We start from the raw sequence: 27,419 nt of genomic DNA on the forward strand, positions 1-27,419 counted from the left end.
AAAAGGAATCTCAGGGTTGTACGTGGTGACATGTATGCACTCTGATAATAAATTTTACTTTGAACCTTGAAGGGGCTAACAGCAAGCAGGCAGAGCTGTCGAGAAAATTGGATGTTTGAAACCAATCTGAAAATAAGAGGTTGTTCATTCAGGATGGAAACATGAAGAAGTTTCTTCATTTTGAGGACAGTGAATCTTTGAAATGCTCTTCTGGTTTACCAATGCATAAAAACTGGGAACGGGAGTAGGTGAGGAGAAGCTCGATCTTCTTTACTAAAGTTTTTAAGGATGGAGTTGCCTGGAAGTTCATTAAAAACGGATCCAGTAACAACTTCAAGAAGGGAGTATGGTAGAAAATTTGAAAATAAATTTGTAAGAGTGGGAAAAAGTAAAGGGATTCAAATTTGTTAGCAGCTCCTTTCGAAAACCAATAAAAGCATGACGGATGGGATACCTGCTTCCTGTGCTCATTCTGAATTTGCATAATCAGTCCCTTCTTCACCAGCTTCTCCCCTTCTCCATTGGAGCATGTTGAGTCTTTCTGGGATGCAATTTGGGAACATTTATCTTGTTGGACTACATTTTTGTGTTTTATAAAATGGTACCAGAGTCCATAAAAATCCATAAAAAGTATGTATGTGTAAAAATGGAAACACTTGTTGTGTTCTTTCTCACTGCCAGTGTTCCTGAGCCAAGCTTTGCATTGGCACCTGTCAATCACAGAAAAATATCATTTTAAAGCAATGCATACAAAATGCTGGAGGAACTCAGCAAGCCAGGCAGCATTCGTCGAAAAGAGTGAACAGTCAACGTTTTGGGCCTAGATCCTTCATCAAGACTGAAAAACAGATTAAAAATCAGAGTAAGAAGGTGGGGGTGTGGGGAGAGAGAAGAGGAGGAGGTACAGGTGGTAGTTTGGTGCAACCGCAAGAGGGGAGGAAATGAAGTAAGCAGCTAGGAAGTTGAATAGTGGAAGAGATAAAAAGCTGAAGAAGGGGGAATCTGATAGGAGAGGATAAAAGACCATTGAGGAAAATGAAGCACGAGGCACACCAGAGGGTGGTGATGGGCAAGTAAGAAGATAAGGTGAGAGTGGGAAACAGGAGCAGGGAATAATGAAGAAACAAGTGGGGCAATTACCAGAAGTTCAAGAAATCGATGTTCATGCCACCAGGTTGGAGGCTACCCAGACGGAATACAAGTTGTTGCTCCTCCAACTGGAGTGTGGCCTCATCGTTGCAGTAGAGCAGGCCACGGATTGACATGTCTGAATGGGAATTGGAAGTAGCATCAAAATGGGTGGCTATCGAGTGATCCCACTTTTTCTGGCAGATGGGGCAGAGGTGCTCGACAAAGCGGTCTCCCTATCAGGTCTCATCGATACACAGAAGACCACACCAGAAGCACTGGGTGCAGTAGATGACAGATGAATACAGCCTTGCAGGTGAAGTGTTGCGTCACCTGGAAGGACTGTTTGGGGCCCTGAATGGTAGTGAGGGAGGAGGTGTTGGGGCAGGTGTGGCACTTGTTCCGCTTACAAGGATAACTGCCAGGAGGGAGATCAGTGGAGAGGGACGAGTGGACAAGGGGGTGCATCGGAAGCGATCCCTGCAGAAAGTAGAAAGGGGCAGGAGTGAAATATGTGCTTGGTGGTGGGATCGATTTGGAGATGGCAGAAGTTACAGTTTTAAATGTGACTTTAAAATAGCTGGTTATAGTAATACGTGGCTATTTTGACATGTGCAAAATGGCCAGGTATGAATGTTAAGCTTTTGAGGTGAACATGAAAATCACAATGAAATTTCCCTATTATGCACTGTTTGTTATTTTAAATCATAATTCAAGTCAATTAAAATGTTGCCCACAATGTAAGCTGAAAAGTTTTCGATCTTGTCCAGGCATGCCTGGGCATGCTTAGGCAGGACAGATGCTGCATGGTGGGACAGGTTTTAGAAAGGCTATAAAAGCATCAGACACACTGTTCTGAGGATTGCGTTTACATGTACAGATATCCCCCGCTATCCGAAAGTAGAGCATTCCTATGAAACCTTTCGTAAGCCGAAATAGCGTAAAGCGAAGAAGAAATTACCATTAATTTATATGGAAAAAAGTTTTGGGCATTCCCAGACCCAAAAAACAACCTACCAAATAACACATAAAACCTAAAATATCACTAACATATAGTAAAAGCAGGAATGATATGATAAGTATACAGCCTATATAAAGTAGAAATAATGTATGTAGAGTGTAGTTTCACCTACCAGAATCGGAAGGCTTGAAATACGACAGTATGCTTGACTGCTTAGCCTCACACATTTTTCTATCATACAGTTCTTTGTAAGCACTCAAAACATCCTGCAAACTTGCCCTAAACCTACATGACCTTTCAAAATTAAAGTCACACTTTTCACACATTGCAGCACTGTCAATCGTAGCAAATATATCATGCATGTGTTTCACGTTCAGTTCCTGGATGACTTCACTTTCGCTATTGCGCAGGCAAATTTAACACATGCACAATATCTTTATTTCGTCCACCACGATCGAAACGCTTAATTACGTCCAGTTTTACGCGAAGTGTAACACCCTTACGAGCTCTCTTAGGCTTTCCTGATACCTTAGGACATATCTTGCTAAAGGATACACAAAATAAATCCAGATAAAGCACAGATGCTCACAGACACAGTTTAAAGCTATGGCGGCTTGATGCTAAGATGCTGAGTGCAGTTCCGGGGAAGGAGCTTGGCAGCGCTGCTCGATGTGCACGGTGCCTCTATAATGGCTCGCTGCAAAACAAACGCTGAACGCTATTTTCACTTTTCACCTTTTTTTGTAAAAGCAAAAATCCTCTTCGGGTTTCTTTCGGTAAGCGAAAACAGGTACTAATGTAGGTCTTTCGTAAAAGTGAAGTGGTGTAAAGCGAACTTTCGAAAAGCAGGGGACACCTGTACGTCAGTTTACAATCACGTTGATGTGCATGCTCTACATGCATCGCATATTGTGTATACTCTAAAGTAATTGTATTTTCAAGAATAGTTGTGATAACAAAATGCCTCGCCAATGTTGCAACAGTTGTAATACTTTGTTATATTTGTGGCGAGCATATGTTTAAATCTCAAAGTCGAAGCATGACTCTCCTTATTAAGAAAGCCTATGAACTCTTGTTTGGGTGTAAAATTGCCAACCAAGACAAAGCCTGGGCTCCTCACATCTGCTGCTCAACATGTGCTGTTAATCTCGGAGCCTGGCTCAGTGGTGCTCGGAAGTCAATGCCGTTCGCTCTCCTGATGATATTGCAAGAGCAGGAGGATCATATGATAAATTGTCTATTCTGTCTGAGCAGTGCGTCTGGTTTTTCTGCTAAAAACAAGAAATTCATTGAATACCCTAACCTCCATTCAGTCATGAGATCTCTGCCGCATGGCGATAGTCTTCCAGGCCCGAAGCCACCAGAGATGTGGAGTCTAGAGGAGGTAGATGAAGATGTCATGATGCACGAGCCAGGAATGAAAAACAACACGGATGCCAGTACAGATTCTGAGCCCTTTATGTCGAGTGAGCCTCATCTGATAACTCAGTCTGAGTTAAGTGACCTGGTTAGAGACAAGGGTTTGTCAAAGGCAAAAGCAGAATTACTGGGTTCAAGACTGCAAGGATGAAATCTGCTGTCACTAGGCACAAAAATTTCTATGAAGGATTTTGATATTTGAGACAGATATTTCCCAGAATAACTGATGCCAAGATTAAGGAAGTCATTTTTGTTGATCCACAAATTAACCAGGTCATCAAGAAAAGGCATCCTGAAGAACTTCTAGTGGGACTGGAGAAAACTGCATGGAAGGCATGCAAAGATGTTATTGAAAATATCCTTGGCAACTACAGAGCACCACATTATGTGCAGTTGGTTGACAACATGCTTCAAGCATATAAAACATGAAGTGCAACATGTCACTAAAGACTTATTTTCTGCATTCCCAAGTCAGTCCTATAGCCACAGCTAATGCAATGTTCTGACACCGCCGGTTTCTCCGGGTAACCCAACAGGATACACCTCCTGTGCTCCTTGATGCAGGTTTCCAGCACGCGTCCCGTCTGTCCAATATATGCTGCTCTGCATTCACAGGGAATTTTGTAAACACTAGCTGACCTAATTCCCAGGTCATCTTTGATCCATATAAGCGGTGATTTGAGCTTCCTTATGGGTTTGTGGATTGTATTAATCCAGCATTTCTTCAGGATCCTGGTGATCCTTCCAGAAACCATGGAAATGTAGAGAAGATAGGCAGTAGCAACAAGTTCTTCCTTGATGTTAGGTTCTCTGGTTTTTCCATTGGCCCTTTTAAGGGCTGGATTGATTTCCTTCACCTTGTAGCCATTCTGTAGGATCGTCCTGTGTAAATGCCTTATTTCCTCAGGGAGACTCTCCAGATCCAAAATAGTTTTTGCAAGGGTAATCAAAGTAGAAGGAACTGCTCTACTTTGGGAGACATGATGGCGGCTGTTATTCTCGAGGTATAAGTCCATGTGAGTGGGTTTCCAATAGATGCCATGTCCAAGGATCCCGTTCAGTTTCCATCGTTTTAGTATGTCCAGGAATGGGAGGCAACCATTCTTCTCCATCTCCATCGTAAATTGAATGTTTGGAAGCATACTATTCAGATGGTCATGGAACTGTTGGAGTGACAGGAGTACAGGAGGTGTATCCATTTGAGTTACCCAGAGAAATCAGTGGTAGCACAACACTGCATTCGCAATGGCCATAGGATTGACTTCAACGGCACAAAACTACTTTGCTGCACCAATGGCTTTTGGGACAGGCTGGTAGAAGAAGCCATTGAAATAAAACTAGCGGAAAGGAATTTTCACAAAGGCAAAGGTCCCGCTCTAAGTAAGAACTGGAATTTGATTGCAAACAAGGTGAGAAAGTGGAAACCTGATTGGATGAAGACAGGAAGACAATCAGAAAGGAAGGACTATGGGGGTATAAATACCACTGGACTAGGCATCATCACTGATTAAGATGGCAGAGTCTGTCATTTATAATCAATACCAGTACCTGGCTGGAAGCCCAAGAAGAGTCTATTCATCATGTATGCTGGGAAAGCACTAGATCCTTTTTCATTAAACAGGTCAATAAAAGTTAACTTCCTGTTTCTCCATATCCCTACATGATACATGTAGGCTGAAATTATATTTGTGTTCATCTTCAATCAGTCTATCATAATCACGAAACATGTCTAAGGAAGCAACATTTTGGAAAAAAATTTCTGGCCAGTGTTGCCTTCAGCATTACTAGGTACCATTGGATGAAGTGATCTTGGATGCCAGCATCAGTCTTTTACAGCGTCTGCCTGGTGTTTGAATGAAAAGCAAGGGACATAGCTGGCACCTGATCCGATTCTGCCTTGTTAGAAAGCCAGTTTTATAACCCATAACCTTGACATGTAAATGTAAATAGAAACTCAGGCACAGCAGCGTAATCTGATGCACTTGCAATTTGCATACCACAGCAGGAAAACTATTTTGTTCACGACGAGTAATGGCAACCAGGTTCAATTGTAGGCCATTGGTTCATGCAGTGGACTGTATATGATCAGCTGCAACCCTCAGACTTGCATAGCCCTACAAGTTTGGGACATGGCACATGACATATTCTAGGGATTCTGAACCTGAAAATGGTGAAGGGATGACCTTGTAAAAGTTACTTGCCAAAATATACTTATTGATTAATAAATATTTAAATTAACTTAATTATACTTCTATTTTAATGTTAATTTTTGTCAATTATATGCAGGACTTTTAATGGTTTGTAAATGTCTTCGAGTAAAAGAGATATTTGAAAAACTACACTTGACAGGACGTGAGACCCCTGTCAGGATGGGGCAGGATGTTCCAGGATCGGGACCTCAGTAGCCTCACTCTGCCTCAGCAGATGGTTCCAAGTTACAGAGGGCAAGTTGATCAGTCTTCTGAACATTTCCCACTAATGATCAGGCACCATGGGCAACTAGCTCAGAATGATTCAGTCAGTCTTGCAGTCGTGAAAGATCCCTTGGCCAGCAAATTATAAATATGATAAAAGTTCTCCACTTTCCAAAAATAATTTTATAAAAGTAAGAAAGATGTTTTGTTAAAGAAAGACATTTCTATTATGGCTCTTGGATTTACTAAATATGGCCACAAGAAAATAAATGTCAAGGTTGTATGTGGTATCATATGTGTACTTTGATTATAAGTTTACTTTGAACATGAACTTTGAAGAAGGTGTAACCGAACTGTGAGCACTTAATGAACCTGATCTTACACCCACACTGGTGTTATAATTCATATTTTGTCATAAGACTTTACATATGAATAGGCTCAAGTGAATGCCTTCCTTTTTTACACAGTGAAATAATTCCAAGCTTATAAATATAGTCCAGCATTTTAATTCCATAATTGAACATTATCGGAATACCATTTATTGGTACTTTCAGTAATTTGAACCAGCATTAATATACATATCATGCACTTTAAAAATATTCAAATAATAACTGATTTAATGATTACTACAGCAAAAGTTTATACATTTATAGATTGTAAACTGCACAGCAGGAGACCATTCAGCTCTTCATGTCCATGAAGAATGAAGTGTTGGACCGTGGAACAGTGCAAGGGGCCACAGAAAGAAAGACTAGGAATGGGATGGTGAATTAAAGTGGAAGGCAATCTGAAGTTTTTATGCCGGTACTCAGCAAAATGATCACCCAATCTGTAAATGGAGGAGCAGAAGATGGCGGCGCGATGCAGCTTGCGTGGCCACTCCGGTGAATGATATCTGTAATCTGTCAACTAGGGTGCCGTGCACAATCCTGACTTGTTGGAGACAGACGTGAGAGAACGGAGGAACATCTGGAGAAACTTCTGAAATGCCTTTTTCGCTGCTGCGGTTACTGTGTGATCCTGAATCTCCGGAGGGGAAGGCCCTGAATCCTCGGCTTTGCTTGATGCTCGGCAGCTGGGACAGGGTCGAAGCGCTTGGCAGAGATGGTGCTCGGTGCTCGGTGTCGAAGAGCTGGTCGGAGGCTCGAAGTTTTCGGACGGACTCAGAGTCAGCTGTGGTCGGGTGCTTCCAATGCATCAACAGTTGTTGGTGCCTGGAGGTTTATAGCAGGGAGAGTTTCTCCCTTCCGCTGCCTGCTATCGGGGACTATCGGGAGTCGATCGGAACTTTGAGACTTTTTTCTTACCGTGCCCGTGGTCTGCTCTTTATCAAATGATGGTATTGCTTTGCACTGCTGTAACTATATGTTATAATTATGTGGTCTTGTCAGTATTAGTCTTTGGTTTGTCTTGTTTTTTTTTTGTGTTATCACTCTGGAGGAACATTGTATCATTTCTTAATGCATGCATGTATTTCTAAATGACCATAAACGAGGACTGAGTGTCCTCATAATCTAAAATCTAAATCTAAAAAATGTCAAGGAAATCTAATTATGAACAGTGCTTACAGTACAATAGATCTGAAAAAAAAAGTGAAAATTAGTTGCCGCTTCTCTTAAGATTGTCTGGGTCCCTGGATAGCCCATGCAAAGAAAGAATAAAAGGACTAACATTGTGTCTCCTGTAGTTGCATGGAAAGGTGGCAGGATAGGGGATGGAAGAGTAGAGCAGAGAGACATGAAAGCAGTAATCCAGTCAAGGGGAACTCTATTCTTGCTCAGTGAAGTGGAAGAGCAGAGGAGAGATGAGGTTCATGAGATAAGTGGAGATCAAGGGCTCTGCAGAAGATGGGTGCAGAGAGACCGGGGTCAGGATGAAGGAAGCTATTTCAGAGGCATTGCTGCAGAATGTCTCACCATCCGAGCAAACACAACAGAGCTGAAGGAATGGGGAGAATGAAGTCCTTACAGAGAGCAATATTGGAGGAAATAAAGATAACTGGGAGTTTGTGAGCTGGTAATGGATGTTTGCGGTTAGCCCATTCTCTGAGATGGGGATGGTGACATCCAGAAAGGGAAGAGTCAAAATTGGACCATGTGAAGATGAGGGCAAAGTGGAAGTTGGCAGCAAAAATAACAAAATTATTGAGTTCTGTATAAGTGCAGGAAGCAAAACCAGCATTATTTGTTAATGAACCAGAAAATCAGTCAAGGGATTGGCCCAAATAAGACATAAAAAAAGACTGTTCCACATATCCCACAACGAAAGACATGCATAACTTGGGCCATGATCTGGAGAAAGTACGTGGAATCAAAGAAAAGCTTTTTAATGTGAGGACAGATTCAGCCAATGAATTGTTGGAGGGGAACATTTGGGCCTCTGTTCAGTGAAGAGCAGAACATCATTCAGAACCTCCTGCTGTGGGACAGGGGTGCAGAGGGATTGTACACCCATGATGAAGATGATGCCAGTAGGACCAGGAAATGGAAATTGTCAAAATGACAGAGGGCATCTGAAGTGCAACGGATGTATGTTGTAAGGCTCTGGGCCAATAGAGGAAGGATGAAGTCAAGGTCAGGAGAACTAAGTTTGGTAGACGAAGAGCAGGTTAAAACAATGGAAGGGGTTGAAGAAAGATTCCTGTCTTGAAGGGGGGGGGGGGGTCTCTGCCCAATATGTCAATTGTTTATTTATTTCCATAAATGCTGCCTGGCCTGCTGAGTTCATCTAGCATTTTGTATATGTTGCTAAAATAATGGATCTGCTTTATGCAGTCCTACTTGTGGACCTTGGGCAGGTTAGCAGCAGATTGTGTAGGAACTAGGCACTACAATATTAGATATAACCAAAGAAAGGAGGTCCTTGACTGACCTGGTGGAACACTCCTACAGGCTCATCATTTACATCGCATTACACAAAGAAGAATAACGTGCTGGTAACTGCCACCATAAACATATTTGCTTTCACACTAATACCTTTGTTCCACCCATCCCTGCCTCACCATCACTCCAATGAAAATGAGTTCTCTCCTTCCTGTTCAGGCAAAAGATCCTGGAATTAAAACATTAACTCTTTCCCTGTCTGCAGATGCTGAATGGTTTGCAACATATTCTATATTAATTTGGATTTTCAGCATTTATTTTTTTTAAATATTCTGCCTCCAGCTCCATGTGAATGAGAAACATTTCTGTTGACTCCCACAAAGATACCCAGTCAGGCTATTTCAGTTTTAATCCTAGAATGGCTTATTAACTGTAAATCCCTCAAGCCAGAGCTCAAATAGTGAACATGTACCTCAATTTAATGAGACGGTCAATGTATTTTTTTACAGCTGGTTGTTTTTGTTTCTGCGCTAATGACAAGGAGATCTTTCACAGGTTTAACTCCCATGATTAATCACAACTGACGCTATGTGGTCACGATGCAATTTTATTTCCAGGCTTTGAAACCATATGTGTATCATGTGCTCATTTATAGTACTCATGACTTTGAACTGTGGTATCTCATAACTACAGGAAATCAGACAATAGGAGCATGGAACATGTAAATTAAATTAACAGACTCCATTGATTTTTACCAAGCTCTAATCAACTAAACAGCAATCCTTAAAGAGAACATTGGAAGCCAATTTTATAAAAGTGAAAAAATAATGAAGTTCTATCAACCTAAGTCCACCTGTAGGTTGACAGTGTGTCCTAGTGATTTTCTGCCCAATTAGGTAGAGAGCGAAGATTGCCTTTCCTGAATCAAAAGTACCCAGAGAATGTAATGGAAAAGTCCAACAAATCAAGTTCAAAATATTCTCCGAGAGTATCAAAGCCTTAACATTTGTAAGTATTCCAAATCCTTATACCCTTTAAAAAATAATTGTTGACTTCCAACACAAATATATCAACCTGTGTGCAAGATGCACATCATGCCAAGTGGACTTATGGTTTTCTTATACCAGGCATCATGTGTGTAATGCATACTGAGATATTGGCAATGCCACCTCAAAAACTGCTCCCTGAAAACAAAGCTGATTGTATGTCAATTAAAATCACAGTCACTGATTTAAAATTTTTAAAAAAATTGTTTTCACTGCAAGGTTTTTACTCACTGTTTTGGAAATAAAATCACAAGATTTTTGTACATTTTGGAAACTAAATCATCAGCCTTAATTACTTAAATTAATTTAAAGGATACTCCAGAGTAAAATGTATTTCTCCATCTGGTTTAGTTTATTTGGCTCATTCTCATCCTTTAAATAAAGGTTAGACACAATGGTTAGTTTGCATTAAACTCAATTTCAAAGTGAATCTGAAATAATGTCATTCACAATTTTTCTCTATTTGGAGAAAAAGCAAAACCAAATTAGAATGAGAAAGTATTTGTCTGCTCTTAGGATGAGGCATTTCATTTGAGACCCATGTAGAACTTGTTGACTTCATCAACTTTCCTCCAACCCTGCCATCAAATTTACCTGGTCCATTTCTGACACTTCCCTCACCTTTCTCGATCTCTCTATCTCTATCTCTGGAGACAGCTTATCTACTGATTTCTATTATGAACCCATTGATTCTCACAGCTACCTGGACTACACTTCTCCCCACCCTGTTGCTTGTAAAAATGCCATCCCCTTCTCTCAATTCCTCCGGCCATACCATGTCTTCTCTTAGAATGATGCTTTTCAGTTGAGAACGAAGGAGATGTTCTCCTGCTTCAAAGAAGGGGTCTTCCCTTCCTCTAACATCAATGCTGCCTTCAACTGCATCTCTTCAGTTTGCACATGTCTGCCCTCACCCCACCCAGGATAGGGTTCCTCTTGACCTCACCTACCACCCCACCAGCCTCCGCATTCAACACATAATTCCCTATAACTTCCGCCATCTCCAGTGGGATCACACTACCAAGCACGTCTTTCCCTCTGCCCCACTTTCTGCTTTCCACAGATCTCACTCCCTACATGGGTCCCTTGTCCATTCAGCCCTCCCCACGGATCCTGGCACTTATCCTTGCAAGTGGTCCCAGAGACTTATCCAACTTGATGCTTTCCAAAAGCTCCAGAACATCCTCTTCCTTAATATCTATTTGCTGAAGCTTTTCAGTCTGCTGTAAGTCATCCATACAATCACCAAGATCCTTTTCCATAGTGAATACTGAAGCAAAGTATTCATTAAATACCTCTGCCATTTTCTCCAGTTCCATGCACATTTTTCCACTGTCACACTTGATTGGTCCTATTCTCTCACGTCTTATCCTCTTGCTCTTCATCTACTTGTAGAATGTCTTGGGGTTTTCCTTAATCCTGCTCGCCAAGGCCTTCTCATGGCCCCTTCTGGCTCTCCTAATTTCATTTTTAAGCTCCTTCCTGCTAGCCTTATAATCTTCTAGATCTCTCTCATTGCTTAGTTTTTTGAACATTTGTAAACTTTTCTTCTTGACTAGATTTTCAACAGCCTTTGTACACCACAGTTCCTGTACCCTACCATCCTTTTCCTGTCTCATTGGAATGTACCCATGCAGAACCCAACACAAATATCCTCTGAACATACCCCACATTTCTGCTGTACATTTCCCTGAGAATATCTGTTCCCAATTTATGCTTCCAAGTTCCTGCCTGATAGCTTCATATTTCCCCTTACTCCAATTAAACCCTTTCTTAACTTGTCTGTTCTTATCCCTCTCCAATGCTATGGTAAAGGAGATAGAATTGTGATCACTATCTCCAAAATGCTCTCCCACTGAGAGAACTCACACCTGAACAGGTTCATTTCCCAACACCAGATCAAGTACAGCCTCTCCTCTGGTAGGCTTATCTACATATTGTGTCAGGAAACCTTCAGAATCTGTCTCCCTATCAGCTCCTCGATGTCCCTGTCACTATTGAGAGGTCTATAAAAAACACCCAATAGAGTTATTGACCCCTTCCTGTTTCTAACTTCCACTCATAGAGACTCAGTAGACAATCCCTCCATGACTTCCTCCTTTTCTTCAGCCGTGACGTTATCTCTGATCAGCAGTGTCACGCCCCCACCTTTTTTGCCTCCCTCCCTGTCCTTTCTGAAACAATTAAAGCTTGGCACTCTAAGTAACCATTCCTGCCCCTAAGCCATCCAAGTCTCTGTAATGGCCACAACATCATATCTCCAAGTACTGATCCACGTTCTAAGCTCATCTGCTTTGTACATGATACTCCTTGCTTTAAAATAGACAGATCTGAAACCACCGGTCTGAGCGCGTCCCTTCTCAATCACCTGTCTATCCTCCCTCTCACACTGTCTCCAAGCTTTCTCTATTTTTGAGCCAACCGCCCCTTCCTCCACCTCTTCATTTTGGTTCCTAACCCCCAGCAATTCTAGTTTAAACTCTCCCCAATAGCCTTAGCAAACCTCCCTGCCAAGATATTGGTCCCCCTCGGATTCAAGTACAACCCGTCCTTTTTGTACAGATCACACTTGTCCCTGAAGAGGTCCCAATGATCCAGAAATCTGAATCCCTGCCCCCTGCTCCAATCCCTCAGCTACGCATTTATCCTCCACCTTATTCTATTCCTATACTCACTGTCGCGTGGCACAGGCAGTAATCCCAAGATTACTACTTTTGAGTTCCTGCTTCTCAACTTCCTTCCTAACTCCCTGTAGTCTGTTTTCAGGACCTTGTCCCTTTTCCTACCTAGCGACCTCTGGCAGTTCACCTTCCTGCTTCAGGATATCATGGATGCGATCAGAAACATCCCGGATCCTGGCACCAGGGAGGCAAACTGCCATTCGTGCTTCTTTCCTGTGTCCACAGAATCACCTGTCTGACTCTCTAATTATAGACTCCCCTATTACTGCTGCCTTCTTCCTTTCCCTACCCTTCTGAGCCACAGGGCCAGATTCTGTGCCAGAGGCGCAGCCACTGTTCCTGCAACCCCCACCCCCCCAACAGTACTCAAACAGGAGTACTTATTGTTAAAGGGGACAGCCACAGGGGTACTCTCTAGTATCTGACTCTTGCCCTTCCCTCTCCTGACTGTTACTCACAAATGTTGCTAACTTGATGGCAGGGCAGAGATATGTATCTACCAAAGGAGGTGTAGGGCATTTCTTCCCACCCTTAGCCTGTAGATCACTCTTGGGCGAGGTGCAGTACTTGCTTAGCCCCCCAATCAGGGTCAGATGAAGCCACGGGAGAAAGTGGATGGTCATATGAGCAGCTGGTGCATGTCATAAGTCCTGGTTATGTGACCACTGATGCCAGGTAGACAATCTCTAAGGTTTACCCATCTTGTAAAGACCTGTCAAGAAGAAGGCAATGGCAAAGCACATTTGTAGAAAAGTTTGCCAGAATTTGGATAGAGAAGGAGGACCATGAACGCCCATGTCATACAACACAGCACATGATGACAATGATGATGAATGCTACTAACAAGGCAGGGTACAACTCTTTGCTACTGAAGGAAGTGGTTGAAGTTCAAGATCCAGTCACCTTTCTTCAATGCAACACACACAAAATGCTTTAGGAACTCAATGAGTCAGGCAGCAGCTATGGAAATAATTAAGCCGTTGATGTTTTGGGCCCCTCATCAGTCTCAGAAGGCAGTCAAAAGAAGGAAGTTACCTTGGCAAACAGTGTCACATCCCAATTACTGAATGCCTCTAAAATTGTGCTTTATTTCATATCATGCTCCATGAGGTGGTTTTACTCTCTTTCTGTCTACAGATTTCATCATTAAAGCAGAGAAAGAGAGCGCGCGAGTGAGAGAGATAGCCTGTGGTATGCGAATTACCAGGTGAACATGTAGTCTTTGGGTAACTGCAAGTCTGTGCCTTTATTGATGCTTTGCTGCAGGCTTGAGTGCTCAGTGGGGGCGCCGATGCTTTTTTTTGCTGGCGGGGGAGGGGGGATCGTTGCTTTGCTGCTGCTTATGTGTGGGTGGGGGGATCTTGGGGGGTGCTTTGGGGATCTAACATTTAACTGTCATTCATTCTTTGGGGCACTCCTGTTTTCATGGATGGTTGCGAAAAAAAAGAATTTCAGGATGTATATTGTGTACATTTCTCTGACATTAAATATACCTTTGAAACCTTTGAATCATAGGCAGTGAGAGACCATTTAATTTCTAAGGACATTCACTATAAAACTTCCAGCTAACGATACATGGCATTGTAGAAGTAGGATGCTCTGGGTTTTAATCTTTCTTGGCTTATCCTCATAACACCTACCTCACCTTGAAACATTATGAGGATAAAACAGGCAAGTTGCAGCCATTTAACACACAAGGAGAAAAGCCAGTCACAACCATGACAAGCAGATTATGTGCTCCAATAATATCAAATTAAAAAGACCAACATATGTACATAATGTATCATTAAGCCCATTACCAAAATGACAATGTTTAGACAATCTCTTCAATTTAGCCACATATTTCTTTTTCATTCCACTTATGAAACCTAAAGCGGTCTATAATCCACAGTGGTTTTGGTTGTAAGTGTTTCTGCAATACATTGACAATAGTAGTGAAGTTCATCTCTGTTGGTTTGGTTGGTGGAGTCAAACTTTGAAGCAAATTGTCTTTAAACCCAAAGCACTCAGCAAAATGTCACTCACTTCTCATTGGTTCTTTCATTTGCTTCAAAATACTGTTCTAATAACTCAGTATACATGAGCCAATTGCCTGCTGCGTAACCAAACAAATCAATCTTTCTGATGTAGCCATTCATTTCTAATTTTTTTCATGGTTATTATCACCCAGTACTCATTCTTTATGATACAGTGAATCCTTCCATTTTCTGACATTTAAAAAAAACTCGATTGTGTCTTCACTTTCGAAAAACATGTACTGTATTGCTTTTTGTAGCTTGATTGTCTCTGCATGTTCGGGGCTGTGTTTTTCAGTTCAAACACTTCACTATGCTTGAACAGGTTGGTAGTCGTATCAGGTTTGTTTAAAAGTAACTTGTTGCCAATGTTATGTTTTGTAACTTCAAAACATTAAACTAATTCAAAGGAAGACATGGGAGTTCAAGATGTGTGTCTAACTTTTTTTTACTTTAAGTGTGGTGCACGTATCACATGGTAGTGTGATGACATATGCAAATCACGTACTTTTACATACTTACTTCTTGGGGTATGTACCTGTTCTTGAGTCTAGTGGCCCTGCTGTGGATGCTACATAGGCTTCCAATGGCGGGAGTGTGACAAACAGTCCATGAGCAGGATGGTGGGATCTTTCACGATATTGCAGGTCTTTTGCAGGAACCTTTCAGTGTATGTGTCCTTAATGGTGGGTAGGCTGATGGCAGTGATGTGGTGTATGCTTCAATGAGAACATTACAGGCTATCCCCAACTTAAGAACACCAGACACATAGGCACCCCTACATTCAAATGAGCTCCAATAATATCAAATTAAAAAGACCAACATATGTACATAACTTGGTTCCTACAAGTGACAGAACAAGTATCCCCCCCCCTCTCTCTCTACTTTTATAATTGTTCTTTCTTATCAGTCTTATGTGTTCTTGTTGGCATTCGGCACAACTTTGTGGTGATATAGTGACCGTGAATTCTGTATATTTTTTGACACATGTGCAAAATCAACTTTACAGGCTTCTGTAAAAACAAAACTCTTCATTACTCGGCAATGTCCTGTCATCACTATGAGTAAACTTTCCTCATTGGCCATTGTTCATCCCAAAATGAACCTTTTTCTCTTTCACTTCCAAGACATGTAAACTCCTCATTAAAGGAGACTAAAACTATACATTGCCTCTCCAAAATAATGTAGAATTATAGCAAAAGTTTTTTGCATTCTATCTCCTTTGCAATAAAACCCAAAATTGCATTTGCATTCTTTAGTACCTGCTATACTGGCATGCGAACTTTTATCTACAAAGCTACCCAGATCTTTCTGGTTACCAATACTTTATAATGGCACAGAATGTAAAAATATTCTGCTTTTCTGTTCTCAATAGTAAAGTGGATAAACTTTATTTTTTCATATTATTCCATTCTAATGTCCTTTTGCTGAATCACTTACCTTTGTAATCAGGGATAATTTAAAGGAGCCAATTAACCTATCAGCCATCAACTATCTTCACAGTCCACTAAATGCATAAGCAACCCTTACTGTGTAGAACAATAAAGTTCTTCTTGTGCTTAAGAAATTATACATAATTAGGAAGGATATTCATAACTAAATGAAATCAACAATATAGTTTTCAAGGCAAAAGAAAATTGAAATTAGATACAAGGTATTCATCTTGCTTCATTTTGCTTTGATTGTGAGAAGTTGTAGGAATTATTGTGTTTAATAATCCTGGTCTGGAATAATTTTGTAGATGATTTGAATCATAAGTATTCATTCTCATTGTGGGTTCATTCACAGGACTATCAATTCTATGGTTGTATCTGGTTGATCTTCTCTTCAGGAAAGTGCAGGCAGCTTTAATTAGGAGTGGTGAAGATTTTTTTTTGCTCAGTATAATTTCATTAGTAAAGCCATTGTAAATTCACTGACTGATGCAAAAAGAGCTTATTAGTTTGGATCTAAATAGAAAAAATTACCATGCCCCACACCTTTTTTTTGAGTAATGACAGTTTTGTTCAGATACCATTTATATAGCAGGATACTACGTATGATATGAAATGCTTAAACTTGAAAGGAACAGTGAAAAGCCTCTGGAGAAAACTAAGTCATTTAACCCCTGGATCCATTCTTCACACACACACCTGTCCAATAGCAAAACATAATATTTGACTGGCAGTGCTATTACTTTTTTTGTAATTTATATGGAGTCAACAATTACAGGCTTGAAGAATAACTACCCATAAGTAAAGTCATTCAAACACTGTTCGCAACCATCTGGAAAGGCCCTATATTCCCCGTCCTCTCACTCTTAATGTAGCAACCAACAAATGACCCTGAAGTGACTCCAGGGATACTTCACTAATGCTGTATTAAACAAATTGCATATCATGTTTCCAATTCACTGGAAGGACTGAAAGCTAATCCAACATGGTGCTTTAGAGGGAGGTGAAGCTGGCCATTCAAACCCTTTTACCCACACTGTCTGATTTCTAGAGCAATCAGAAATAATGGGTATCCATTGTTTATCTTCCATATTTTCGCCCACTATAGTGCATATACATAGATGGACATTTTGTGGAGGATCTTCCATATCCAGGGGAACTCAAAGGAGTGCTAGATTATTTCCATACATTCTCCATACTCATCATTTCGGGAAGGTCAGCCATACTTAAGAGTCTTCCTCAGTCAATCCAGTCTGAAATTAGAGTTGTGTGCCTCAGTTAATCCAGACTGAAGGTACAGTTGTGTGCCTAAGGCAACTAGTATGCACAATATTTAAGTAAACTTACTATTGTAGCAAAGAAGAAAGCCACTCAGCCCATCAGGCCCCTGTCAGTTCACAGCAGAGAAATCACATCAGCCCTATTTCCCTCTTCCCTTCCAACTTATTCTCTCTCACATCCATCAATTTCCCTGTGCTAATTTGGCCACTTCCCTACTTTAAGCAACTACATAACCTATAAACATGTGGGACAAAAATGGGAGAACCTGAGAGAATCCTACAGTTATGGGGTTAATGTACCATCTCCGCACAGAGAGCACCTAAGAATAAGTTCAAATCTGGATCGCTGAAGGTGCAAGATCATCTTCTCACCCACAAAGCTTTCCCCTAGAGCAAGGGTTCCAAACCGAGTGTCCGCAGACCCCTTGGTTAATGGTAGAGATCCAAGGCATAAAAAAGGTTGAGAACCCCTGCTCTAAAGATCAATCAAATGTCCAAAGAAGGAATACTGACATGCTTGGATCCTCAAAAACCAGGTGCATTTCTTAATTGGCACATACTATGGAAGAAATACTGCCCTGAGCTAGAACTGATTCGATTTTGTGTAATAATCTTCAATTTGCTTAGGTAAATGAAATAAAAGGAGCAGCTTGGATACAAAATCACCACTTGAATTTCTGAAGCATGGTGTTTGCAATGTTATATTAATTATCCAATAAAATTAAGCTCTGTAAATAAATAATCACGGAGATTAAGATTGTGTGTGCAAGTAATGTAAAATAATATAACAATGTGATTTTAATTTCAGCAAATGTTTGTCATTCATGTTTTCAGTAAATGAGATTTATTAGAGAAAAATGGATGTAAAACAATCAGATATTATGTTATTCCATAGTCCTTGTCAAATCAGTGGTGTAGAGGGGATGCTTTGCTGACACATTTTCTAGCTAGCTGATTTTCAGTGAGTAAAATATCAGATGAAAACTATAAAGGTCATAATATTGCAGACATATCATTAAGGATTAAAACATCACAATAAAAGCAGTATGGTAAAGGTCAGAGAAGACAGTACATTTCTTTAAGATGATTGAAGTGTTTTGAAATAGTGATCATAGACTAACAAGCAATTTTTGTTGACTTTCTCCATTACTAAATACCTTTCACTCCCTCATAGAAATGCAAATTGTTCAGTAGGACAGAGTATCAACCTCTTTGAAATACTATCATATCTCATTCAGCACTCTAATTCCAAGAGAGGATGTTTATTTTTATTCCCCAACCATGGCTACTCCCATGCAATGGTTACCTTTGTCAATGGCAAAATGTTTTGTGATGCATTTGAACATTGATTCTCAAATGCTTTTCTCTGTAAGTACTGGATCTGAGCATAAATTCCAGAACTTTCCTTTGCCTTTCCACATCTACTGAGTAGTAAGTCACTGATCTATCATGGCATCATTCATAATCAACTCATCTCCTTTTAAGAAAAACATCAGCTGAACTTGGCATTTAATACATTTTCACTTTTACTTATATTGTTGCTACAAGTAGAGAAAAAATGGGGCAAGTTACATTGATCAAATTTGAGTTAAATAGAAAATATGCCTAAAAAAACTAATTTAAAAAGGAAGAAAGTAAGTGAAAGACCAGTTGTACTTCTCAGTGATTATGTTCTATCCTTAACACCTTTTTAAGCAAATTTAGGTACTACTAAAGATGAGAGAGGTTTACAGTTTGGATCTATAATAAAATCAGCAAAATTCTGATTGCTAAAAAGTTAAGGCCACAATTAGGGGCTTCAAATGATCTTTTAGCCTCAGTATTTATGTACAAGTTTCAGGGTCCTTTCTGCTTTAGGACTGCAGAAAAGCTTCTGACTTCTGTGTGGGACTGTGTGGAACTACCCATCGACCAGGGCTTGGAAGAGTGGGTGAGCATGGGTCAATATTGTATCAGACTGTTCCTGGCCATGAATGAAAGTCACATTTATTGAGGTAGATCCAATTGTTCCTTTAAATAGCTACATTATCAGCTGGAAAATCAGGACCAGCATACATACACACACACCTACCTACCTAGTAGCTTGCCAAATAAATTACTATTAATGTCTCTCACAAACACAAGAAATTCTGCAGATGCTGAAAATCCAGAGTAACACACACAAAAAGCTAGAGAAACTCAGAGTGCAGCCAGGATCGATGGAAAGGAATAAAGAGTCAACATTTTGGACCAAGACCCTTCATCAGGACTAAAACATTGGCTCAGTATTCCTCTCCACACATATTAGTGTCCCTTGAAACCCTTTGGATACCATTTTACATGAACAAAATATTATGCAATAGGCATGGTTCAGTGATATAATTTCTGCCCTCAAGTTGGACAATTGTGGCATTCCAGATCTTTCATCACTAAATCTAAGCACTAAATCTAAACATTGCAGTACTAGGAGAGTGCTACACTGATATACACTAGAACTACGGGGTACAGATTTTTATTTTGTGTGAGGCAAGCCAGATTGAGAAGGTGCTGAGCTTCCTGGCAGGACCTCACCTTGCCATTTCCCACTGCTCTCCAACACTGGGCTCCTCATGGGGAGCAGCAACAGAGCACAAACTCACAGTAGGAACAAAAACCTCACAACAACATCACACTCAGCATATGCAACACCAAGGGATCGATTGTGGGCTTTAGGAAGGGGAAATCGGGAGAAAACACACCAGTCCTCATTGAAGGGTCAATAGTGAAAAGGTTAGGCAGTTTCAAGTTCCTGGGTATCAACATTGCGAGGATATATCCTGGCCCAAGAAGATTGTCACCAAAGACTTTAAAATTTGTCCAGTGGGGAGCATTCTGATTCACTGCATCACTCAAATGCACAGGATCAAAAGAGCCTGCAAAGGTTCAGTCATGATTGAATGGCAGAGCACACTCGATGGGCCAGATGGCCTAATTCTGCTCCAATGTCTTATTGTCCTATGGTCAGAGGGCTGTAGGCTCAGCCAGATCCATTATGGCACAATCTTCCTCCACTACTGAAGGAATCTTCAAAAAGTGGTGCCTTATTATGAAGCACCTATTATGAAGGACTCTCACTATTGGGATATGCCCACTTTTCAATACCATCATTGAGGAGGAGGTACAGAAGTCTGAATACCCACACTCAATATTTTAGGTACAGCTTCTTCCCCTCTTCCATCAGATTTTTGAATGGTCCATTAATACTGCTTCACTATTCCTCTTTTACACTATTCATTTATCATAACTTACAATAACTTTTATATCTTGCACTTCAATGTTGCCATGAAACAACAAATTTTACAATGTATGCCAGTAATAATAAACAGTAGGAAATCTGCCCACCAAATGTGTGCATGCTGAAGTTTCAAAGACTTCAGAGAGATGAGCAATTCCAGGGGAGACCAGCAACTTCCATATAATTTGTGCATTTTGTTTGAAGTTAACTAAATTAAATTAAGTGGATTAATTAAACCAAGCTCCAATATCAAACACAAATCAAACCCAATTTAATTCGGAAAACTGTGGGGTGGTACATTTTGGAAAGATAAATTAAGGTAGGTAAAGGATAAAGATAAAGATAAAAGACTAGCTTTATTTGTCACAAGTACATCAAAACATACAGTGAAATGTGTTGTTTGTGTCAATGTACAACATAGTCTAAGTAAGGATGTGCTGGGGGCAGATTGCAAATGTCGCCATACTTCCTGCACCAAAATAGCATGCCCACAACTTCTCCGGTTCTCTGTTTTCTTCTCACATTCTTAAGATGTTAGTAGGTTAATTGGCCATTGTAAATCATCCTGTGATTAGGTTAATGTTAAAATCAGTGGGCCGTTGGGCGGTGCAACGTGATGGCCCGGAAGAGCCTGTTTGGCGCTGTATCCTTAAATAAAATAATAAAATAAACTTACTAACCCATACATCTTTGGAATGGGGGGAGGACACAGGAACACCCAGAAGAAGCCTATGCAGACACAGAGAGAACGTACAAACTCTTTACAGACGGTGGTAAGAATTGAACCCTGATCACTGGTGCTGTATGTCGTCACACAACCTGCCATACGAGTATGCCGGCCATGCTGCACAATGTTGGTCGCAGTGAATGGTGGAGCCCTGGAGAGTGTTACAGAACAGAGGGATCTCAGAGTACAAGTGCATGGTTCCTTGAAAGTGGCTTTGAATGTAGAAAAACATGGGGAGGAAGGATTCTGGCATTCTGGTCTTAATCAGTCAGGGCAAGGAGTAAAAAGCTGGGATGTTATGCTGCAGTTGTGCAAGATAGTTCTGGGACTGCATTTGAAATATTGCATTCATGTTTGGTCACCATGCTATCAGAAAAATATCATTAAGGTGGAAAGAGTGAGAGGAGATTTATGAGGATGCTACTAGGTTATATGGGACTGAGTTATGAAGATAAGTTGAGCAGATTGGAACTGAATTCACTGGAGCATAGGAAACCGGTGGGTTTCACGTATCACCTGCCACCTTGTATTTCTCCCTCCCTTCCCCCCACCTTCCTACCCTGACTTCTCCCTTTCCCTTTCAGTCTTGAAGAAAGGTCTCAGCCCGAAACGTCAACTGTCTACTCTTTTCCATAGATGCTACCTGGCCTGCTGAGTTCCTCCGGCATTTTGTGTGTGTTACTCAGTTAGGAAATTTGGACGGCATGAACTAGTTGGGCCGAAGAGCCTATTTCCTCGCCTCATGACATTATTGCCCTGTGATTAAGTGCATTTAATTGTTTTAGGTGCTTTTGTTGTTTTATCATTTAACTGTATTTAATTCTTGAAAACATTTTAATAATTTTAATTACTGAAAACTTATTTCAGTATTTTAACAGTGTCAAAGTAAAGTCATTATCAAATTACGTTCGCATCACCATACACTACCCTGAGATTCATTTTATTGCAGGCATTCACAGGAGAACAAAGAAATGCAATAGAATCAATGAAACAAAGACTGACAGACAACCAATGTGCAAAAGACAACAATCTGTGCAAATACAATAAATAAATAAACAAACAAACAAACCCAAGAACATGGGTTGTCGAGTCATTGAAAGTGAGTGAGTTCATAGTTTGTGGTATTAGTTCTCAGATGAGGTGACTGAAGTTATCTCTGCTTGTTCAGGACCCTGAAGGTTGAAGGGTAATAGCTGTTCCTGAACCTGGCAGCGTGGGACCTCATGCTCCTGTACCTTCTTCCTAATGGTTATATATTTTTTAAAGTTTTTGAATGCTTATAAATGCCAGAGACTCTTGACAGAATTTTTAGGTGTTAATTTTGAAATCTGGGTCAGATGTTGGAGCATTTTTGCAGGTGGCACCTGCTCTTTCCAGTGGCAAGGCCTCACGTTCTGCAGTGGAATCTATATGGTGCAGGGCAGTGAAGAATCAGGAGATGACTCCTGAGATCAAGTTGCCACTCCAGCTCAGAGCATCACAGTGGAATGGTGATTTAGGTGTTTATCTGCTCATTTAGGCAAGACAGAACACATTACGCATCTTTGTATTAAACTAAGGTGCATCAATAACTTCTTTAAAGATCTTATGGGGCTTCTTTTCAAGAAGAACTGCGAAGTCCCTCCTGTCATTCTGTTTAATAAATATCCCTCAACTAATATCATTCTAACATTTTTTTTGCTCATATTACAGCAATTCTGAAATAACAGCAGCAAATGCCGTAAAAAGTCTGCAGGTCAGACAACATTCATGTAGCGAGGAAAGGCTAATATTTCAGGCCATTGACTTTTCATCAGAACGTACTCATTATCATTTTGCTCCTTTTGGACTTTGCTGCATATTAATTGGCTAGTGCTTTCCTAATATAATAATGATAATAATGGTCATACACAAATTGAGAGGTCCTAAATTTATTAGCAGCACTAAAAGAATGCAAGTCTGCATTCCATCTCACACTCCCCTCATTCCCCCCTCCCCAACTATTCTGGCTTAAAATGCAGGGTGTCTACTGAAAGAATGGCAACCAATTAAATCAGAAATGGAATTAAGTATGAAAGGGCCCAGTAGGATTTACTCTTCCGATTTGTCATTCCTCTATAAAACAGATGGTCACCAAATGCAACCTGTGCTACTGTTTCATTGCCGCTCTTCATATATTTTATTATGTTAGATCTTCTGTTATTTTCTTTATGGATAGTCCTTGATATTCTTTTGCTCTGGTGTTATATCTCTGTTAAATTTGATACTCTCTGTTCAGATGAGGATCTCAGTACATCTAAATATAGCTTGCAAATTGACTTTGTATTCCAGTGGTCAGAAAATTGTTTCACTATTAATCAAGTTCAGTAGCTATGCCAAATTTATTCTTAGGCTAAATTTATTTCTCTTATAAATTTATAGTTATAATGAGTCATCAGAAAATATACTTATAATGATGTTCACATTAAAGGCCAATTGGACTCTTGCATTAAAAGCACTCTTTGAAGGATGCTTAATGATAAAGGAAATTGAATCCCATTCTGGAAAGTTTACTATGACTACCCCTTAAAACAAACAATAATTTCCAAGGTCTTAATAGAGTATTCTTTTAATATTCTTTAACGAGAGACAAGTTACAGTGTATTATCGTTACTGATTAGAATAGCGCAGGTATTAAGTTGCATTTGCGCCAGTGTGGTATTTATTTAAAATTTACTTGGCTACAACCAAATGTATCTGATAGGTTGTACCTAATGTAAATGTACCTAATGAAGGGATCACTGCACTGCAGCAGAAAACGCTAATTTCTGGTAAAACTGAATGATTTATGTCATCAGACAAGTTATATTTGAATTCAATATTTGGTTCTAATATTTGTAAATGGAAAGAGAGTCAATATGACAAGGTTAACATATACATTTAGCTATAAACAATTAAAAGTAGATTTAACTATATTAATGAGTTTCCACTTTGTAGACTAAATTTTGCCGAAATCGAACGAGAGAAAAAAACTAAAATATACAGACATGTCCCAAAACCGAAATGGCATTGTCAGACACTATCGGGTTGTGTTCACAGGGCCAGCATTCCGCAGTTCCATCAACTATCTTGGGCAACAGTTCTGTAAGGTTCTAACAGTTCACAAGTTAGACCTTAGGCAGATAAAAGCTCTGAATGAGATTGTCTGGATATGCCGCCTAATGCGGTCCCGTCAATCGAGCTGATTGAGTTTAAACTGGAGTCTCCACTATCTGTTCGAAGAGGATTCTGAATACAATGGTGTGATTATTGCAAGAGACCGCTAGATCAGTGCAATGAATCTGGTTTGCCAGTCTGCTTTGCCAGCACAGGGAAAACAACCAAAGCCATGCCGTAGAATACAAATTATCTGTGTATAAAAGTCTGTTTTAAAAAGTGATACATCGGAACTGGTAACTGTGCCAAATTAAGTTGGCGTCAGTTTTGAATGAAACCGGGGCTCGGTTAAGGCACACCACTTGTGGATTGAATTATTCGTGAAACGACAACTCACTGGAGCTGCTTCTGAAACAAATAATTATGACCAACTAATGTTAAGTTGGTCTAAAACGTATTTCGCAATCACGGTTTCTTCACCGTTAAAATGTATTCAAAAGTTGAAATTTAGGATTGTGAAACTGCGTCAATAATGCGATGCATTCTAAAACGCTACGCTTCACTTTAAATGAAAGAATTGCCAATTACACATAAAGATGAATTTCAACACATGGGCAAATTATCTTTCCTTATTTTCAAGCCTAATAAGGGGCCGGTATCTCAAGCGGCCAAAAGAATGTAACGACACAAGTGGTTCGAACAAAAGAAGCAGGGATTGAATAGTAAAGAACTAAAACATTTAACAAAAGGATGGGATCTTACCATCTTCGTTTTCGTCAAAGACTGGTGTTTTATGGGAATGGTTTGCGCCCATATTCTTCCTCTTCCGCATACCCCGAGAATTCCGACCAGCTGTGAACAACAAGCATCCCACGGAAAACAAGACCACTCAGTAGAATAATTTCTGGACTGCTCCGACAGCAGGGCGCGGGCTCTTCACAGCTGAGTTGCAGCGATTGTACAAAAGGGTCCTTGCATTATCTCTACCCATTGCTTCCAGAATGAAGCAGCTAAATGACAACTTCTTATAAAGGGCAGGTCTACATAATATCGCCGCCAGCGTGGTAATGATAACGATCGGAGGTATACCTAAGCCACTGCAGGGAGCACTGGGGACGAGTGGTTACCGTTATATATTCGACTGGCCAATTAAAGGACAGCTGTACCCATGAACCTTCCCAGATGCGAACACAGAATATAGTGAGCTCGGGGGCTGTGCGTGACACGCTGGAATGCAAACCTCGAAGCCTCTAGCTTCCAGTAGTAGCAGATTTGCAAGTCACGGGAAAATGTGACTCTTCCCACTTTGCCAAGTTCCACTGGATTCAAAACTGAAGGAGTTAAACAGAAACCTCTGCGGTCTCACGTTTGTTGCTGAAGCAGTTCTTTACGCACAGCAACATTAAGCTTCCATGCACATGTTGTCATACCGTCACTCCTGGCAATATTCCTAGCCACCTGAAGTGGGGGCACTTCCCTTGTTCTGTTTTTTTTTATTATTTGAACTATTGAAGTCGCCTGCTGAATCTGAATACGCTGTGAAGATCGCTTTGGACAAATCAGACAGATGCTCACAGGATACAGGCTTACGCTAATTAACACTATACAGTGCTTCCTAAAACAACACAGTGACAAGCATACAGTACTGGGAGCAAATGTTTTTGTGGGATGAACCATTTCAATAATTAGTTCCACATCTGGAATTGTCAGTAAACAACAACAGAAATAAACTACCCGCAACACTAATTTGAATTCAGTAGCGGCCGTCAATATTATCAGTATTATGTTATCAAATGCCGTCAATGTTATCAATATAACATCTGTGCTCGTTGAGAAGTCTGGTGTGACGTACTTTAATTCGCCTCAGAAGTATCGAAGAAAGTAACTCCCTACCTAAGCAGTTAAATCGGGGAAATTTTCAAATCGTAGCAGTGTTTTCCCAAAGCAAATACGTTTTCTTTCTTTTTGGAGCCGTAGTTAAATATTGTGCATAGGAAACAGACGGATGTTCGAAAATGAATAATCGAGCGAGGCAGAACTTAATTTATTTGCACATGTGCAGCTCCTAAATCCACTGCTTCAATAGTACCGCTGTAATTCGTCGTCTCAATTTGCATTTTAATTACATAACACAGACAGGGTTTCTTTTAAAAATTAAGAGTCTGCAGCTCTCCTGGCCGTGTTTTGTAATTTCCCTTAGTTGGAAGTGGGTCGCAGGTGTAACAGTGGGTACTGTTGAAAGACAATATAATTGAGGGTTGGAGTTGGTGCCTGCAGTCATATCGAGGAATTCAGCGAAATGAAACTTCCATGCAAAGTGCTAAGATTAAGACTGGCCTGCACAATGCACAATTTAAACTCATTAAATTCTGATTTAGATTGGTTTATTCTCACATCAACCTGGGCACGTTGAATTAAGAGTCCAAGATGGAAAGGGATGACAAGGTGATTAATGCAGACGTTTGATTACATTCTGGTAGTAGGTATTCTTGCGGTTGGTCCTAGGGGCTTTCAAGCTCCTGTATCTTCTCTCTGAAGGTAGAGGACAGAAAAGGGAATTGCAAGAGTGGAAGGTATCCTCGACTGTACCGTTAAACTTCCTAAGCGAACACAGCCTGGAGGCAGACTAGGTGGAAGGAATTAGATATAGGTAATTGGTTAATTATTGTCACAGGCACCAAGATACAGTGAAAAGCATTGTTTTGTATGCCATCCAACCAGAAAAGTGTTGAGCCTGTCATAAATTGGACTGTTTGCCATTCTTTGCAGGTTCTGTCAGTCCAGAGCAGAGAGGTTACCATACCAGACTGATATATATTGAGTAGATCTCTTCTGTTCCAAAACTCTGAAAACCTTTGAGCCATATTCTCATACAATATTGAAAGAAACTATGCCAGTTCTCAGAGCAATCCCACCAATGCAACTCCCCCACCTATTTCCCTGTGGCCTATGGGTGATACAGTTCAGCAGAGCTGCTGCCTCGCAGTTCCAGTTCTGAGGTCATGTGGAATATGCATGGTCTGCGTCTGATGCATGGATTTGTCTGTGTGCCCCAGTTTCCTCCCACGTGCCAAAGATGCGCTGGTTGGTAGGTTAATGGGCCTTTGCAGATTGCCTGGTGTTTAA

The 27,419-nt window shown here is 40.5% G+C and overlaps 1 protein-coding gene across 2 annotated transcripts in view; it reads right to left on the reverse strand.

Moving 5' to 3' along the window:
* The window catches only part of LOC140196049 (serine/threonine-protein kinase 32B-like), a 325,870-nt gene extending 300,264 nt beyond the window's left edge, over window positions 1–25,606 (reverse strand). Inside the window, exon 1 of one of the 2 annotated variants that reach the window (XM_072254755.1) lies at window positions 25,056–25,606. In XM_072254755.1, coding sequence (XP_072110856.1) covers window positions 25,056–25,125 — 70 coding nt within the window. In that variant the 5' untranslated portion in view covers window positions 25,126–25,606. The remainder of the gene's footprint in view (window positions 1–25,055) is intronic. The other variant, XM_072254756.1, reaches the window with a different exon arrangement.
* Between the last annotated feature and the right edge of the window lie 1,813 nt (window positions 25,607–27,419).

Source organism: Mobula birostris, chromosome 4 (assembly GCF_030028105.1).
Source record: "Mobula birostris isolate sMobBir1 chromosome 4, sMobBir1.hap1, whole genome shotgun sequence".
Classification (NCBI taxonomy): Eukaryota; Metazoa; Chordata; class Chondrichthyes; order Myliobatiformes; family Myliobatidae; genus Mobula; species Mobula birostris.